General features: G+C 38.3%; 1 protein-coding gene across 1 annotated transcript in view; it reads left to right on the forward strand.

The window, feature by feature from the left end:
* Positions 1 to 20,152, forward strand: part of LOC103268211 (dynein heavy chain 11, axonemal-like) — a gene marked incomplete at its 3' end in the record, with an annotated part of 189,018 nt that overhangs the window by 89,226 nt on the left and 79,640 nt on the right. The window contains 3 exon segments of the mRNA XM_021716137.1: positions 757 to 981; positions 2,410 to 2,501; positions 4,009 to 4,135. Coding sequence (XP_021571812.1) covers positions 757 to 981; positions 2,410 to 2,501; positions 4,009 to 4,135 — 444 coding nt within the window.

The raw sequence follows: 20,152 nt of genomic DNA on the forward strand, positions 1-20,152 counted from the left end.
CAGTGTTTGTATACCTAACCCTGAATTGTGCCCCACATCTTTATAATAAAAAAAGAAAAACAAAGATTAATAAACCCACAAAACCTTAGAGTGATTAATAGACAGACACCAGGGAGAGTGATGAAAGAATACAGTTTAATTCTTAAAGCTGTACTGCAATACAATTTTTTTTTTCCTGCTTGCAGTGAGATGCATGGCCTTCTCTCTCTCTCTCTCTTTTTTTTTAAGTCAGGTTCTCACTCTGTCATTGAGGCTAGAGTGCAGTGCCATAATCACAGCTCATGGCAGCCTTGACCTCCTGGGCTCAGGCAATCCTTCCACCTCAGCCTTCTGAGTAGCTGGGACAACAGGTACCCACCACCACACCCAGTTAATTTTTTGATTTTTTTGTAGAGATGAGTTTTTGCTATGTTGCCCAGGATGATCTTGAACTCAAGCTGTCCTCCTGCCTCAGCCTCCCAAAGTGTTGGGATTATGGTCGTCAGCCACCTGCCTGGCTTGCATGGCCTTCTTGTGGAAGACATATTAGATGTAGTTGCTTATATTTATCTTTTGTCTTTTAGGAAAAAAATGTCAATATGAATATTTTCTGCCATTAATTCATTCATTTAGCAAAAGCTTACCAAATGCCTGTCCCAGGTATTATATGCTGGGTCCAAGAATCCAGCCATAAACAGAGTAGATATAGTTCTTGCCTCATAGCACTCATAGTCTGTTAAATTTAACTACTATTTAAAATTATTGCCTTTATTTTAGGTTCAGTTGCAGACTCTTCTTCAAAGCAAGCATGTAGAATATTTCATTGAGCAAATGTTAAGTTGGCAAAATAAGTTAAACATAGCAGACTCGGTCATCTTTACTTGGATGGAAGTTCAAAGAACTTGGTCTCACCTGGAAAGCATTTTTGTGTGTTCAGAAGATATTCGAGTCCAGCTTCCGAATGATGCTAGAAGATTTGATGGAGTGGATGCCGAGTTTAAGGTTTGTCAAGATAAGCTGTATTCTGTTCTGGCAAAGTTTTATAAGAACCATGATTCAGGGTATCATAGTTATAAAAATGATTACACTTTGTACTTCAGTAGCAGGAGTCAGGAGACATTTTCTGGAAAGGGCTAAGCAGTACATACTTTAGGTTTTGCAGGTCATGTACCCTCTCTTACACCTTCTCAACATTGCCATTGTAGCACGAAAGAAGTCACAGACGGTCCATAAACAAATGGGATGGCTGTATACCAATAAAGCTTTATTTATAGACATTGAAATTTGAATTTCACATAATTCCCATGTGTCACAAACTATGATGCTGCTTTTGATTTTTCAGTCACTTAAAAATGTGAAAATCAGTTTTAGTTTCTCATGTAAAAAACAGACAGCAGGCCATATTTTTCCTGTGGGCCATATATTGCTGTCCCCTGCAACAAGAAAGATAAATTCTTCATAGGTAAAAGGCTGAGAAGAGCCAACAGTTAAGAAATAATACTAGTTGGCTTTTTTTATTTCCATAAGAGCCACAGAAAGTACATGGTGATCTGCACATACTGATTTGAGAAACTGATATGAGAAACTTCTAGCAAAGAATAGTGGCCATACCTTTCTTATGAAAATAGGATTATATGCTTTTTTTCTTTCTACCTAAAGTAGAACTCCCAGATACATTCTGATTTGTTTACCTTTTTTTCCCTGATTTGGGGTCTTACTCTGTCACCCAGGCTGAAGTGCAGTGTCATGGTCACATCTTACTGTAGCCTCAACCTCCTGGTCTCAGGTAATCCTTTTGCCTCAGCTTCCTGAGTAGCTGGAACTATAGGCAAATGCCACCCAGCTAATTTTTTATTTATTTATGGTAGAGGCAGGTCTCACTATGTTGCCTAGGATGGTCTTGAACTTCTGGGCTCAAGCAATCCTCCCACATCAGCCTCCCAAAGTGCTGGGATTACAGGCATAAACCATCACCCCTGGCAAGTTTCACTTCTAAGGAAAAAAATAAATAGACTGCTTTGCTCTTTCTCATTCTTATATGTAAATGTTCTTTTTAAGATTCTGGGGTTTCTCTCCTTTCCCCCACATGCTCCTTCCTTCTCTCTCTCTCTTTCTTCTTTTTCCTTTTCTACTTTCCTTTCTTTCCTCTTTTTTGTTTGATTTAGAAGAGAGAAATTCTGTGGACCTAGGATCGTAGTAATGCTTATCAGATCTATTTTGATAAAAACTGTGTGATTATACACTGTTTTTGATTTTCATTTAGAAATTAAAAAGCAAAAGTGAACCTATGTGGATTCAGGAATTCCTTGAAGTCACTTTAACTTTGTTTCTTCATTGTTTGTTCTTTTTTTTTTTTTTATTTCCCCAATGATTAAAAATTTAGAATAGACATTTCTAATATCAATGGCACCATGTTATCCTTTCAAACAGGAGTTAATGTTCAAGACAGCCAAAGTAAAAAATGTTTTGGAAGCAACATGCAGACCTAATCTCTACGAAAAACTTAAAGATTTACAGTACAGGTAAGAACAGCACTATGTAAAGTGATCAATTTGCTGTAATTTTATGAAGCTTCTTTCACATATTGAATAGTATTTAATATATGTTATCATGGGTGCAAACTCTACTAAATTATTATAATTTTGCTTATAATTGTTAGTTTCCATGTACATATCAGATGGTACATATATGAGTTAATGTAAGTAGACTTGTTTTTCAATAGGCGTATTATAATAGTAAAACTAGAATATCTTTCTATTAAGATAAATGATATTGATCAATTCTTTTATCAAACTATCCTGCAAATATTGATTGAGCACCTACTGTATGCCAGAAACTGTGATTGTACTCAGTTATTGTAGTCCTTTAGTTTGTATAATTTCTTTTATTAGAAATTATCCTTAGTGGCCAGGTGTGGTGGTTCATGCCTATAATCCCAGTACTCTGGGAGGCCAAGGTGGGAGAATTGCTTGAGCCCTGAAGTTTGAGACCATCCTAGGTAACATAGCATCATCTCTTTAAAAAAAAAAATCAAAAAATTAGCTGGGCATGATGGCACACACTTATAGTCCCAGATACTCGAGAGGCTGAGGCAGAGGGATTACTGAGCCCAGGAGGTCAAGGCTGAGGTGAACCATGATCGTGCCACTGCATTCCAGCCAGGGTGACAAAGTGAGACCCTATCTCTAGAAAAGGAAAAAAAAAATCCTTAGATAGCATATTAGCACTTTTGGAATCCTTGTCTCAAAAGCCACTTGTAAAGTAATTTTCATATACGATTCTCCAACAGTCAGTGGTCATAAGAACATTCTAACTTTCAATTAAAAAGGACAGATAAGCTACTAAAATGACAAGTTTGTGTGAAATTGTGATCACTTCTTATTGCAAGGTGGTAAAAGACCTAGATAAAAATATATAATTACATAAACAAAACTATTGTATAATCTGAGAGTTTTTTTGAGATAAGAAGGGTAAATTTTCTACGGAAGTTAATTCTTTCTGTTTAGTCTATGATTTTGGGGGCTTCTGAGCTCTGCCTCAGGGTCGTTTTTACTCTGCTAAGGAAAATAAGATGGAACCAATTCTGGATCCTGTGACTCTTCTGAATGCCTGTGAGAGGGAGTCATTGTGTTTTGTTGACATTCAGTGGCAAAAAGAAGACCCTAAACCAATGACACCTTGCTGGTGCCTTTTGTGCTTATGCTGAGGATTGGCTAACCTGGTCTTCTCCACTGCTGTTAGGAATATCATGAAGAAAATCAGAGGGACATAAACCTAAGCCTGATCTAGTGATTGCAATTTGTGATGTGTGTATGTGTATGTGTGTGTGTGTGTCCTTGTCTCTGCTCTCCCTACTTGGCATGACGTGATATTATTCGCTAGCAAGATGATGAGGTCTTATGGAAGGACCCTGTTAAACACTGAGCTTACTGTGAGGCATGGACAGATGGCAGGCCCTAGTTTTGTTCTGTTGAAGTTTTAATGACTGAATGGACAAGATACGCTTAAAAAGGTTTTTCATTCTTACAGGCTTTCTCTCTGTGAAAAAGCTCTTGCTGAATACCTGGAAACTAAGCGTGTGGCTTTCCCCCGCTTCTATTTCATCTCTTCCACTGATTTGCTTGACATTCTCTCAAAGGGAGCTCAGCCTAAACAGGTAATGTTTTTTGAAAGTCTCATATTATACTGTTAGCTAAGGAATGTCACAGTCCCTCTGTCATTGTCAAATGCTACCTGTCACATCATATGTGCCAGGAACTAGAAAATCTGCTGTTAAAATTTGTAATGCAGTATCAGAGGGATGTCGGGAGGTAGGAGGACTCACTGCCCACTGCCTGGTGCTCAGCAAAGGGGAATGATATTAAATGTGTGAGCCTGGGGCCCTGAAAGATAACGATGGGAAGAAACACTGGCTCCAAATCCACCAGAATTCCAAGACGAGGGATGGAGCTTCCTCGCCCAGGTAGCAGGTTTCCTTGAGGAGAATGGGTCACTTGGAATGAGATCATGGCTGGTGTGCCTTCTTGCTACTCCCTCAACTCCAGAACAGCCTTCATAAATATGACATTGGACTGATCTTCAGTGCTGAGTTGGATTTATACAATTTCAGGTTCACCCTCTCTAATTTTCCCTTATATCTACAAAAATAATGCACTTTCTGTTGTTGATTCCCATGTCAATATTTAGAGCACATAAAAGCCAATATCTTGTGTAATCTGAGAGCTCAGAGCAGAGACAAACTTAGCACAAATTCCAAAGCCCTTCTTTCTGTAAACTTCCAGAAGACTTTGCCTTTCACTTAGACCTACTCAACTGTTCCCATTCACTTAGATCTTACAGTTGTTACAGCTGACTCAAGTGGTCACTTCTAGCATAGACTGCAGATTGCAGATTATTTTGAAACTGAAGCATGTGTTATAATTGTGGAGTGTCCTCTGTGTTCTTTTTCTTGGAAACAAATTTTTCTCTAGATATTTTTGTGCCATTTTCTTTAGAATATGTGTCTATTTGCACTGCAGTTTCCTGAGTGTTGCTGTTCTTTGGATGCGTATTTATCTTAATTATTTCTCTCTTGCTCATCATTTAACTTTAAACCCAAATTCAGGTGGACAGTTATTCTTATTATTGATGATACTGGTGCAGTCTTGCTATTAATAGCAGGATTGTTGGTCCACTTGGGTGGCATTTTCATGGTCACCATTCAGGTATTCTTTCTATAGTCAAGCTGATTTCTAGAGGGCTTTGCAAATAAATCAGTTTGATTAGATTGACCAGGAACCCATCATATTCATTTCTTACATACTTAGGTAGTGCATAATTAGATGTGTTAATAACAATTAATCTCAAACATAACAGTCCTAACCACACTTATGCTCCAGTAGTCCCCTGGGGATATCCCCATGACCGGTAGCTGGGCCTTCTGCCCAAGGTGATTGTATGAGAATAGGGATGTCATATTCCATTCAGGTACATGTTCCTTGAAGAGCTTTCAAGTCCAAAATGCTATAATGCAAAATGGATTTTCAATAAGTAAATGTGAAGAGAGATGCATAAATCTGTAACTGGGATAGCATTCTTTTTCTTTTAATCATACTCTTTCAACACAATAAACACTTGTGCAACTGATTTATTGGGCAATTTTAATTCCGTGAAATGACAGTCATGAAACATCTTTCTTTTTTGGTGGTTACTAATCCCACACGTGCCTAGCTGAATCTGTTTACACTGGTAGCAGACCCCTTCATAAAAGCTTGGGCAGATATCATAATTTCCTGGTCCCCTTTTCTGACTAAAGAACAAATAAATCAAAAACAGCTCATCAAAGTCTAACTGGAGATTTCCATCTCACCTCCCATCAAGGTGAGACTTTCATATAGGAACTTGGGGCTGGGAGGGAGATGTCAGCTTTTTCATTCCCCCTCCTCACCTATTATCATAGGGAAGGGCTTACGGATATGACCTGCCCTTCATTGCCCTCTCTTAGTGATTGCTCCTGCTTCTCTGGCCAGTAGTGACTGTCTACCTTGACTCTCAGCGGTGAGTGTCCACATGCTGGGTCTCTGGTGGAACACATGTGCGAGGGGACAAAGGGAACCTCCCCAAGGATACACCTGGCAGTCACCTCATCCTTCTAGTTCTTGCCTTTGGCGGTGTAACCAGCCAATTGGTTTTATCTTCTTCCTCCTTTTCTGCCCAGGCAGATGTCCAAACAAGGGGCACATGGAAGATTCACTTCTTGTAGGCACCTGTGGTTTCTGTGAGTGATTCTCCAGCTCCCTCTGACTTTAGGGTGGGGCTGGAGGACACATTCCTTCACCTTACCCACAAACAGGGAGTGAAACACTGTGGCCTTCCGCTCACCCCCCAGGCTGAGAACTTGCCATTGTGAGGGCGGCCTCCTTTTCTCCCCTATTCCCTTTGGTACTTTTTGTAGAGGGAATGTGTGGAGGTGGATGAGGGTAGGGTGTTAAGAGGTGTCTTAACAGACCCTGGAGGGACTAGCCCATCCTAATCTTCATCTGCCTCATCAGAATGTGCACCTACCCAATGCCTCTTTGTCCTTCCCTGAAGCCCTAGGCTGGCGCTGGAGGAACAGAAAACTCAACATATCCTTGTCACCAACTGTCTTCACCCTCCTTTTAAATAATCAACAAATGCTTCGTGCCTTTGCCAAACATGTTGATTCACAGTACGTGCATCCCTGATGCCAACTGATTTTGCAAACTCCGGTGGCATGCTTTTTGCATTCTTTATATTTTTGCAGTATGACTTCAATATTTCACTACCTTCTTTATTATCAGGATGACTTACTATAGTGTACCCTCACCTACCTCATTCATAGCATTTTAATCATACATTCTAGATTCCTGAGTCCCAGGTGCATTGATCAGTACAAGTACTAGTACTGCCTCTGTAATGAGTCCTAGATAATATAATATATTAAAAAGATTTTAAATTATGATGAAGCTGAATGTTAAAAATCACAGCTTGGAGCTCTCCAAGATTCCTCACAGCTGTGCTGATGAACGCCACCATACTAACAAAAGGAGGTGTGTATTTTTGCTCACCAGCTAAAGGGGACCGCCATGTGGCTATAGTGTACACATGGTTTAGCATTCCGACCTACAGCTTTGACATTATTAGCTTTTGGTATAGTTTGACATTTTGAAGAGAGTCATATGATCACAAGTTGGGCTCAAAATGTGATTTCATTGAGGTCTTTCTGCTTGTACTACTTAAACTCTGAACAACTTAAATTCACATAAAATGCGATCACACTGTTACTAAAGGTCCATTATTCAAAAAAGTGTTTAGCAGTCTTTGTGGTGCAAATAACCACCCAAGGGTGACTTGTTGGGGCAGGGGATTGAGAAGGAGCTAAGGGCAATTTGAGTTACCTAGCACCATCGTCAGCTTCTTTTTCTGAAAGAAATGGGTCTGCCAATTCAACATGGATTCTGAATTCTTGGCCCCTGACTATGGAATAGTTAATACTTTTGACTGTTATGCCTGATAGTGTGGCCTTGCTATATGCTCTTACCCTCTTTTCAAGATCAGAATCAGTTTCAGACCACCAGACACAGCTTTCCCATCTCTGCCTTTTGTGCTAACATTCCTGAATGTGCTCCCTGTAGTGTGACCGAGATAACATGGCAACTGTAGCTTGTGGAGTAACAATGCCACTTCCCCATAAAAGGCACCCTTCGTGGGCAGATAACTCATCTTGACAACTTGTGAATGACTTGAATTCTTCAGCACCGCCTCCCCACCCACCCACACTCAATTTAAGAGTGTTGGTGCAAGTGAGAGATTCTGCAGTTAATTGTGGAATTTGATCAGCCTGAGCACACCAGCCGGGGAGGTCTGATACCATTACAACCCCCATTCTGTAACCAGAAATCACCAGTTTAAGATATTGGAGTTGGATTGTCAGAGTGATAAGATGGTGTGTCTAAAATGCCTTCAGTGGTTATTAGCTGTTGATGAACTTGGTTAAGGTCAAGTTTTAAAAAATGCATCCCCCACCCCAAATTCAGTCTGGCCTTCCAAGGACATGGATTATCTAAAGGATAGTAGATACTGATACTGTTTAACTCCAGTGGTAAATTGCTGTGGAAATAAGACTGGTAGTTGCTGTGGAAATAAGACTCGCGGGTGAACTTGAAGGATTCATTGGCATGGTGTGATAGTTATGTGAAGTTGGTTTGAATTCCTTACATGTTTCAGTATTAGCATTCTTTGATTTTTTTTCCCTTCTTAGAAAAAGATCTATTTGTATTTTTCAACTGAACTAGTATAGTGGTTAAAGTCAGACAAAATGATATCCATTTACCCTTTTGCGTCCTTTTAGGTTGTTACACACTACCTTAAAATAACTGATGACCTTGGGTAGTCAAGATGTTTTAACCACTGATTTCTAATGGTGTGAATGGTCTTTTTGTCCTGGAAGCGTTTGTGTATTTTCTCTTCCCTCATCCATTATGAGATGTTTAGTTTATCCTTGAAGATTAGCTTACGAGATGCTTTGTCATGATGGAGCCATACCAACCAAAGATAGGCTTTCAGTGTTTCAGTGCGATCAGCTCTGCTTATGCTTCTAAAGGGGGTAGTCCTGAGCTTTGTGTGGCTATTGAGCTCCTGAATGAGGCAACTGACTTTTTAAAATTTTATGAAATTTTAATTGATTTAAACCTAAAAACGGATATTCGATTCAGTTACTGGAAAACGTTAAGTGTGTTTGAATCAACTTGGGTGTGTGAATCTACCACTGTGCCTGCATATTTCATGAGATCTAAATACAGATCATGTATTTCTGATGAAAAGTCCAAATTGAGATATGCTATAAATATAAAATGCACACCTGGTTTTAAAAACTTGCTACAAAGAAAACAATGTCAAATATCTGAAAAAATGTTGATATTCATTCTGTGTTGAAATGGTAATATTTTGGATATACTAGGTTAAATTTAAATATGTTAAAATTAATTTCACCTTAAAAAACATTTTAATGTGTCTGCTGGAAAGATGCAGCTATGGAAATTGAGGTCACAATATGTATTTAAAATGACAAGATCAGAAATACATATACTCAAGAACGCTTAATGTTTGCATCAAGAAATGCCCTTCAAGGGCATCCACTCAGATCCACACAAAGAGAAATCTGCCAACTTGTCTTTGGAGAAATCCCCTAAATCGCAGTGATGAGACAGATGGCACTCAACTGATCCCTCTAATAGACTGTAAATATTGGCATTCAGAAGGTGCTTGTGAGAAATGAGCTTTATATTAGGTGATAAAAAGCACTGCTGGACTTTAAAAAGACAAATATCTAGACCCCACATTCCCACAAGCACAGTATGCTTTTATAGAGAGCTTCCACTTGGTTATATTCATAAGGGAATAAAAGGGGTCTCAGCATACAAATTTCAGGAAAGCAGGAGGCTAGAGCTCAATGATCATTCATAGAGTGTGTCCAGCCTTCACCAGCAAGAGGATATTCTTTAAGCAAGAGGGGAAAGACTAAAAATGCAAACAGTTAATTGAGGTTAAGTAAGAATGAGTGAGTTTTAGTTGAAATGAAATCAATCAAAAAAATGTAACTTTCCTAGAGGAAGTCAAAGGCTGGAAAAATATGTCATTGACAGTGGAGGAAAGGATTGCCCCCGAGTTTAAGTTGAGGCTGAAGAAGGAACAGAAAGAAGCAGCAACAAGAAACAAACACAGAAGGGGTCATGGTTTTGATCATCTTGCCATTGGCTCTGTTTATCCTCAGTTGAGTAGATAGGAATAGAAGCAGCTCATGAAAGTGTAGTTTGTCACAGAAACTACCAAGTGGGAGCAACTTTGCTTGGCATGACTTATGAATATATTATATTTTAAATAAATGCTCTTGTATCAAGGCAACCTGATACCTAGAGGTTTAGGTATTTAGGTGTGTGGCAAGAAAATTATAAACCTAGTTTTAAAATAAATATATTACAAATTGTATATCCAGTGGAGATTATGCTTGGTTATCTTCTCAAAATAATTAATAAGTAGTTCATCACAAGTTATATAAAATTATGTATAATTTTTTTCATTTTGCAAATGTATTGCCACTACTTAGATTGGATTGCAGCCCCTTCATTGGGATTCTTTTCATAACCAATTTATAAGTTATACAGTAACATCAAGGTTATCATAATGTCAGATTAAAGTAAAATATTGCTTCAATGTTGCAAGATTCAGAAATTGAATGTTATAAGTGTGGGGTCCTGCCAGAAAGGAATTCTAAGCCCTTCTATGGAATCTAAAACTCTTCTGGTCTTGGCTTAAGTTTGATGTCATTTGATAAAGGTTGCTGAGCTCCAGCTTAAATTCAATGAGCAGGGATTCCAGATATAACAGATTTGCTTTTAAGAGAGTACCATTCTAGTGGCTCACACCCGTAATCCTAGCACTTTGGGAGCCCAAGACTCTACAAAGAAATTTTAAAAGTTAGCCAGATGTGGTGGCACACACCTGTAGTCACAGCTACTCAGGAGGCTGAGGAGGGAGGATCACCTGAACCCAGGAAATCAAGACTGCAGTGAGTCATTGATCATGCCACTGCACTCAAGCCTGGGTGACAGAGTGAAACCCCACCTCCAAAAAGATAGAGAGAGAACCATTTATTCTGGGAAAACTAGAAAAACTGGATCAAATCACTAACTAAATAATTTTAAATGCATTGAAGAACATTTACAGAGTGTTGAAGAGAAGTCAAGATTCCAGGGGCTTAGATATGAGCCGAGCAGGAAGAGATATGCCTGAAGTTTGGTACTACTTTTCCCCTTGAGATATTCAATAATTCATAGAGATAGCTGAGAGTCTGAGAAGCAGATCAGAGCTTCTGTCAGTCGTATGAAACTTGAAGAAGAAAAATAAAAGAAAATAAAAAAGATAAATAAAAACTAGAATTCAGTTTCCACTCAGGAGGCTATTATCCAGAGAGTCAGACTACAAAAGGAAACGTTTCTAAGGTTGATTCGATATAAATTTGCTAAGGTGGAGAAGAGGAAATTTACATACTATATCTAAAAATCAGTTCCAGGTGGATGTGGATCTAAATGTGGAAGGTAAATAACGAAATGATGTATAACATACATTGAAGGATGTCCTTCACGATCTTGGAATAAGCAAACATTTCTTAAATTAGACACAAAGTTTTAACTGTAAAAAAAAATCAATGGATTTGATGATTTTAAAATTTAGAAGTATTGGTTTATCAAAAGATACTATTAAGAGACTAACACTGCAGGCCACAAAGTGGAAAAATATGTTTGCAATACATTAAGCAAAGACTCATATGCAGGTTTTATAAAGAACTACAAAGAAGCAAAGTTAACTCACTATAAAAGCTGGCAGAAGCCAGGTGCAGTGGCTTATACCTGTAATCCTAGCACTTTGGGAGGCTGAGGCAGGAGAATTGCTTGAACCCAGGAGTTCAAGACCAGCATAGGCAGCATAGCAAGACCTCATTGCTATGAGAAAAAAAAAAAATTAGCCGGGCATGGTGGAACATACCTGTAGTCTCAGCTATTAGGGAAACTGAGATGGGAGGATTTCCTGAACCTAGGAGGTCAGGGCTGTGGTGAGTTGTGATTATGCCACTGTACTCCAGCCTGGTTGACAGAGTGAGACTCCAACTCAAAAATTAAAAAAAATTTTTTTAAAAACAAGCAGAATACTTAAGCAGGCAGTTCACAAGAAATGATATTCTAATGGCTAGTAAACATAAAACCATAATGAGAGATGTATTTCTACTCCTGGCTAAGATGGAGTAACAGGAACTGAATTTATTTGTCTGCCTGAAACAACCAAAAATTTCAACAAGGTAAATGAAACAGCAACTCTCTAGACATTGGGCATCAGGCTGTGGAAGACAGTGATTCATAAGAGACTAGGAACAAATAGGGTGAGCTCTATGGCTGTTCCAGTTGGTTGCCTTGAGAGAGTTTCCAGGCCATGACATGTGAAGGGGAGCCTAGGCAGAGTCCAAAATGGCTTGTTTGCAGAACAGACACCAGAGAAGAAAGAGCTGTGGAAAGAGAACTCTAGAGACTTATGGAGGGGCTCCTTTGAGTATTCAGCAGAGTGCTGATTAGTGCATATATGTCAGGAAACTATCCAAGTTCGAGGAAAGAACCATCTGAGAGGATTAGCAGGAACAGCACCCAGTGTTCTCACAGGAACAGGCATAGTGCCTATGTCTACCAACTATACTTGAAACCCTTGCAACTTATGGATGTAGTTCTGAGAGGATCTTTTCTAGACATTCCCCTTGTCCCACCAAACAAATCTTAATAGCAAGATCCAAAAAAATCAAGCTGTTTCCAAGTAATTTACCTGTATCCTAGAACAAAACTCAAGAATATGGGAATGAAAATATATTCAGCATCAATCAGGGTAAAGTTCACAATGTTTGGCATCTCATTTAGGATTACTGGGCATGTGCAAAAGCAGGAATATTCAACCCTTGAAAAATGAGACAAATCAAAACTAACCCAGAATTGACACAACCGTTAGAATTGGCCAACAAGGACATTAGAAGTTATTATATCTGTATTCCATATATTCAAAAAGTCAAATAGAGATGTGAAAAATATTAAAAAGTTCCATGTGTGCAATTGGACTTCCCAAAGTGGGGCACAAGAAGGGAGACAAAAAAATATATTTAAAAAACAATAGCCACAAGTTTTTCAAATTGATGAAAAGTACAAATTCACAGATTCAAGATGCTTAATGAGCCTAAATGCAAGAAGCATGAGGAAAACTACACTAAATTGCTCAAATTGCTCAACACAAATGATAAAGAAACATATCTCAAAGTCATCCACAAAGCCAAATTATGTATAAAGAAACAAATATAAGGATGATGATAGACTTCACATTGGAAACAATGTAAGTGAGCAGACAATGGAGCAGCAACTTTAATGCATCAAAAGAAAAAAAATCTGTCTACATAGAATTCTTATTCTTTATGCAATGAGAATATTTTTCTATAAAATGTAGGCAAAATAAAATTGTCTTAAGACATTGGGAAGCTGAAAGATTTTGTCATTAGTGGACTGGCGCTATAATAAATGTTAAAGGAATTTCTTCAAGCAAAAAGATGATACCAGATGAAAAAAAAACTATGGATTTATGTGAAACATTATAAATACTGAAATGTTAACTCTAGGAACTAGACAGAACAAGCACATTAGCCATTCATCAGAAGACAGAATGGTACAGAAAATAGAAACCTTAAAACTATGTAGATGTGAGTTTAAACACTGGCTCTGGTGAATGCTGGCTATGTTATGCTTTACCATTCTGAACCTCAATTTCCTGTATACCAAATGGGGAAAGCAGTAGATACTGTCTCTTTGGCTTCTGAGTAGCAGGCAAAAAAAAGAACTAAGAACAGTACTTAACATATCGTATTGTAAAATTGGCCACCAATTCTTTCCATCCCTGCATCCATGTCCTTTCAATGTGTTGTTGCAGTTTTCGTCAAAGGGTGGAGCCTGTTTCTCCATTTTGGTTTCCATGTGACTTGTTTTGGCCACTGTGTCCTTAGCAAGAGCTTAAAAAAACTCTGGTATACTGGGGCTTACCCTATTGCTGCTCTTTGGAAGCCTGTGACCACCTCATCAAGAATGAGTCAACACTAGCCTGCTGGATGATGAGAAGTACATGTTCATGCTCAAACACCAGTTGGGCAACCATCACACATGTGAGAGAAGTCATGGCTCACCAGAAGATCACAAATATATGAGAGAGTCCAGCTGGAAGTAGCTGAGCCAACCCCAAAACACAAAAAATTGTGAGCTATAAAATTGCTACTTCTGGGTGATTTGTTATGCTGCAAAGCCAATTTGTACATATTAGTTATGTATTCACATATACATTTATAAGTACATGAATATACACTCATCAATATTAAAGACTTTCATACTGCTGATTTAAAATAAGATACTTTACTTGAAATTTAAAAACAAAGGAAAAATTCATTAATGTTAAGTACTAATCCATGGAGCTAGTTTTTTCTGTTTCCTTTATTTTAATTTTCTTCTTTTGTTTTTTTCCTTCTTGGATATGCCATGAATATTAGCTTTGGTTTTTTTGTTTGTTTGTTTGTTTGTTTTTTACCTCAGTGAGTGTGGGAGGCCTGGTGAAAACATCATAAGTTGATGTATTTCTGACTCTACTAGGCTGAATTATTTTGCCTAGTATTCATTTTCCCCTCTCTTTTAAATTTTGTATAGCTTATTTCCTCAATTTTTTAAACATGATTTGTGATTCAAAAACAGACATACTTGTTCACAAAATGAGACGATGAAGATAAAACCCACCAAATGGCTAAAATTAAAACGTACAGTCCTAAGTAATGGTAAGGATATAGAGTAATGGGAATGTTCATATCTACCTACTGGGATTGTAAACTGGTACAACCACTCAGGAAAGCTGTTTAACAGTGTCCTCTAAATATAATTATGCATTATAATCTAGCTGTTCATCTTCTCAGTGTACACTCAGCATAAATGCATATATATATGGACCAAAAGATATAAGAATTATCATAGTCAGCCAGGCTCAGTGGCTCAGCCTGTAATCCCGCAACTTGGGAGGCCGAGGTGAGTGGATTGCCTGAGCCCGCGGGTTCAAGACCCCCCTGGGCAACTTGGCGAGACCTCATCGCAACAATAAATCAAAAAATCAGCCGGGTGTGGTAGCGCACACCTGTAGTTCCAGCTACTTGGAAGGCTGAGGCGGAAGGATCGCCAGAGCCCAGCAGGTCGAGGCTGCAGTGGCCGGGGACAACCACTGCACTCCAGTCCAGGTGACAGAGTGAGACTCCAACTCAAAAAAAGAAAAAAGAATTATCATAGTCACATTATTCACAATAGCCCTAAACTGGAAACAATCTAAAGGACTCTTAACAGTAAATACATTGTATTATATTCTAAATACATTGTATTATATTCACACTAAATACATTGTATTATATTCACACAATGGAATATCACATAGCAATTAAATTGAAAAGAAACTAATGTTATACCGAATAACATGAATAAATCTAAAGTAACATAATGTTGAAACATCAGAGGTCAATTCAAGGGTAGATATTATGTGAATACATTTTTTATTTTTATTTTAAAATTATTATTATTATTGAATTTAGAAAGGCAGATTTGTTTAAGGGAAGATACACTATAAAGAGAACAGCAGGCGGAACAGCAAGAATTCACTTTTGTAAAGATAATGTCCATATATTTGAAAGATACTGTCTATTTTTAGAGAAGTAGTAACTGGCTTGGACCATAAGGAATCTAGGAGTGCTGGCATTTCATTCTTTAATCTTGGTGATCACAAGAGCTATGCTCACTTTGTTAAAATGTATTCAGCTGTACACACATGATTTTTCCCCATTTTTCTGAATATACATTTCAATTTTCAAAAGTTTATTTTTAAAAAGCTAGCATTTGTATTATGGGCACATTTGTATAAAATTATACAATGTAGCCGGGCTCGGTGGCTCAGCCTGTAATCCTGCGCCTTGGGAGGCTGAAGTGAGTGGATTGCCTGAGTCCGCGGGTTTGAGACCAGCCTGGGCAACTTGGTGAGACCTCACCTCTACAAGAAATAAAAAAAAAATTAGCTGGGTGTGGCAGTGCGCCCCTGTAATTCCAGCTACTTGGAAGGCTGAGGCGGAAGGATCACCGGAGTCCCAACAGGTCGAGGCTGCGGTAACCAGGAGCGGCCACTACACTCCAGTCTGGGCGACAGAGTGAGACTTCAACTCAAAAAATAAAATAAAATAAAAATAAATAAAAATAAAATTATACAATGTATGCATGTAAAATATTTTAAGAAAGAAGCACAGAATCAATCCTATAGGCACTGATGTATAGATATGTTTAATTTATATTAATAAGTGAAAAATCAAATTGTACTATATATACTATAATTTTATTTTTGGTTATGAACAAATCTGGATTATGTAAGCAATTGCATGTTCATTACTGAAAGTCTGAAAATATAGAAGTATATAGAAAAAAGATAAGATGAATTATTCCTCATTGCTGTTTTTGAGTAATTATAACTTTTTTTTTTGAGTTGGAGTCTCACTCTGTCACCCAGACTGGAGTTCAGTGGCATGCTCATGGCCACCGCAGCCTCGACCTGCTGGGTTCAGGAAATCCTTCTCCCTCAGTCTTCCAAGTAGCTGGACTTACAGGCACGTGCCACCATGCCCAGCTAATTTTTTTCTTTATTGTAGAGACGAGGTCTCACCAAGTTGCCCAGGCTGGTCTCAAACCCCTGGACTCAGGCAATCCTCTCGCCTTGGCCTTCCAAAGAGCTGGGATTACAGGCTTGAGTCACTGTGCCCAGCATAATTATAGTTTTTTATGTGTCTGTGTTTGTGTATGTCATAACACATATACTTAATCAAAATTAGAATATTCTTTTGCAATGTGATGCTTAATAGTTATAAAAAGTTTCACTGTGTGAATGTGCCATAACAGATTTAACCAGCTCCTAGAAAGCTTTCACAGGTTTAGACTCTAACTATATTGAATGCCCATTTCCCTGTATTGCTGCCATCACTGAGTTTTATCTTTAAAAATGAATCATCACTATTTACTATTTTGACAGTGCCTTACATTTTTACACATGTGAAAATAATGAATTCCTATGTCATCTTATTTGAGAGGAAAATAGCCACGAAACATAGGGCTGCCTATATTTGACCATTGCTTATATTCTCACAAACATTGCTATGGTAAGTATCATCATCATTAAGAATAAATGAGTTAATGAATGCACATATATGAATCCTGAGATACAAACCAGGTCAGGAATAGTAATGGGTTTTGTGAATATTTTACCCCAGTTAATAAGCAGCCACAGTATCTTGTAGATGGGGAAAATATGAAATGAGATATAGGCAAAGGCACATGGTAAGGTATGAGAATATAACTGTAAACTGTGGTAATTTCATCTTTTCTCCCTGATTTTCTAAGTGAACAACTGCCATCGATCACGGAAGTAGATCAACTGGTCACTGTATTTGGTGTGTATTTTAGATTACAAAATTACCTAAATGAGTCAATATTTTCAACTTTACTTACAGGTAGATACATGTAAGTTCTTATATTTAGTAAGAGGTTCTCTCGGTGCAGAGTTCTGATATGTGTGAATTTCAGTTACTAAGATTGGCTAAATAACACTAGTGCCCTGGTGACATGGTTCACACTTCAGACACTATGGGATATTAACTGTGAGTGATTGTATAAAGCACAAGCCTTGTTACTAACTCTTCAGTCCACAGAAATAACTGCCTAAACAACATAAGCACCATGATTGGTGACAGTTCTGTCACATCTTTGTCATTCTGTCAGTGACCAACCACTGCTTGTGAGTCGATTCACACACAGGCAGCTAAGCTTGTAGTTCCATGACTTCCTTATCCCTAATGATGAACCCACATGACATGTTACAGTATAGATAACAGACAGAGGTAATTTATAACAAAACTGAAAGCGTAGCCGATACATGAAAATTGATAACGCCAGAAAGTGAGATTTGGATCAAACACAGATGGGAGTGACAGAAGAGACAGTTGGGAGGGAGTGATGATCCTGCACCATTTGAGAGGGTCTGATATGCAACCAGGGAAACTTGTTGAAAATGAACTTGGTGGCATAAATAAGAACAGCAGTTATGACAAAGAGAATGAAGAGGATATCCCAGAGGAAGTGATGCCAGAAAAAAGAAATAACTTTACGTTTAAAAACTTTTAAAGAAATTTTATGACATCAAAAGCTTAGAAAATAAAATGCTGGTGGCTAATCTAAATTTGAAGGGACGAGGACAGTTTGCCACAGCATAGAAAAGATGCTTGTTCTATACCTTAAGTTGTGAGACAAGAAGGCAACAACAAGCACTGTTTAAACTACTCTTGAGACACTTCCCACACAGAAAACAATGAAGTTTCAGTGTGTTTAATGTTTTAAATTGCAGCCTACAACATATTAGTTTACAGTTTTTTTCATCTCCCTATACGTTCATAACCAACAGTGAGAGGTTTTAATAAAAAATTTTAAAGATCATGGCACAATCATAGGTTTTCCTCTTGATTATTTAGATGACTCCATGTGACGTCAGCTTGTGTGGTCATTTTTAATTTAATTTCATTTATATTAATATTATTTATTTTAGAGATGAGATCTTGCTGTGTTGCTCAGGCTGGTCTCAAACTCCTGTGCCCAAGCAATCCTCCAATCTCAGCCTCTCAAAGTGTTGGAATTACAAGTATGAGCCACTCCGCCTGGCCTTGTGTGGTCATTTTTACGATCTTGTACTACTGTGCAAAACCAGGACTGCCTGGGTTCACTATCAGATGAATATACCTAACTTATTATAAACTGAGGGAACAACATTTCCATTTTTGTGACTAACATTTTAGGGAACCTAATTAAAATATATGATGCCGTTATTGGCTCTTTTTTTTTTTTTTATGACTTGAAGTGTTCAAGTCCATTATCTTAAGAGGGTGCAAAAGAGGGGCCTATGAAAGTTAGTTTTTTAATGTATTTTTGCTGTTGTAGTTGTAACACAAAAGGTCTTTTCAAACAGCTAACTGAGGAGAAGGAATTTTAATTTTGTATTAACAAACACAAAGAGATCTCATATAAAATAAAACAAGTCTGAGAGCAACCGAGTTCACATTAGTTTAAAAAAAAAAAGTACTATTCCCTCAGAAACTGTAAGTAGAAGACAGAATATGGGCCGGACGCAGTGGCTCAAGCCTGTAATCCCAGCACTTTGGGAGGCCAAGGCGGGAAGATGGCTTGAGTCGGTGAATTCAAGATCAGCCTGGGCAACATAGTGAGACTTCATCTTTACAAAAAAAATTTGCTAGGCATGTTGGCACATTCTGTAGTCCCAGCTGCTCAGGAGGCTGAAGCGACTGGATCATTTGAGGCCAGGAGGTAGAGGCTGTGGTGAGCTGGGATTGCACACTGTACTGCCTGGGTGAGAGAGTGAAACTCTGTCTCAAAATAAAAATAAAAATGACAAGATGGAAACATCCTACTTCAGCTATGCTAGGTCTAAGTAATAGGAGAACTCTAAGCCATGAGGTTGACGTTTCCTAGTCACTGACTCAGTGGTTGCAGAACTATTCTTTTGAAATAATTTTCTCACCTAAGCAATAGTGCTTGAGGGTGTGTCTGATTTATCTATTTATGAGGTATCATTTATCATGGGGCTTTTCAATGGAGTGTTCTCTAGACCCATAACACAGTAGATGCCATTCAACATAGGTGCGCTTCCTGGCCACTTCAGCTGTGAGAGTGAATTATTAGGTTATTGGGGAAACTTTCTTTGTATAAATGTCCTTTGGGGAATGTATAGGGCCAGAGGAGACTATGATGACCCAAGCTGTGATCAGTTGGCTTCCACTCTGCCTATGTTGAAAATAAGCGAGGGTCTCAAAACCTCATCTGTTTTAAACTCAGAAGACTTCTTGCTGTGACTTTCTTTTTTTTTTTTTTTGAGTTGGAGTCTCACTCTGTCCTCCAGACTGGAATGCGGTGGCTGCTCCCGGCCACCACAGCCTCGACCTGCTGGGCTCCGGCTATCCTTCCGCCTCAGCTTTTCAAGTAGCTGGAACTATAGGCATGTGCTACCACACCCGGCTAAGTTTTTGATTTATTGTAGAGATGAGGTCTCACCAAGTTGCCCAGGTGGGTCTCAAACCCACGGGCTCAGGCAATCCACTCACCTCAGCCTCTCAAAGCGTGGGATTACAGGCTGAGCCACCGAGCCCGTCTTGCTGTGACTTTCTTTAATACTAAAACTGCAAATATAGCAAAAATAAAAAGGCTAGAAGCTTCAAAGATGAAATCACTCTTAAGGAGTTTTTTGTTGTTATTTTAACCAATATTGGTGTTGGCCTTGTCATGCTGGAAATTTAGGCAGGTTACTATTCTTTCTAGAAGTTGCTATTGTATAGTTATCAAGACCAGCTAAACTATATGTGAAGAAAAACTCACTATGGAGACAGTCTATATGATGGGAAAATGTTATATAACTTCAAACCATCTTTAGATTATCAGTAGCTCTTATATATTTTTTTCTACTGAGATGAAATTTATAC

Source organism: Carlito syrichta, unplaced genomic scaffold, assembly GCF_000164805.1.
Source record: "Carlito syrichta isolate Samal-C Ts95f unplaced genomic scaffold, Tarsius_syrichta-2.0.1 Scaffold104719, whole genome shotgun sequence".
In the NCBI taxonomy this organism is placed as follows: domain Eukaryota; kingdom Metazoa; phylum Chordata; class Mammalia; order Primates; family Tarsiidae; genus Carlito; species Carlito syrichta.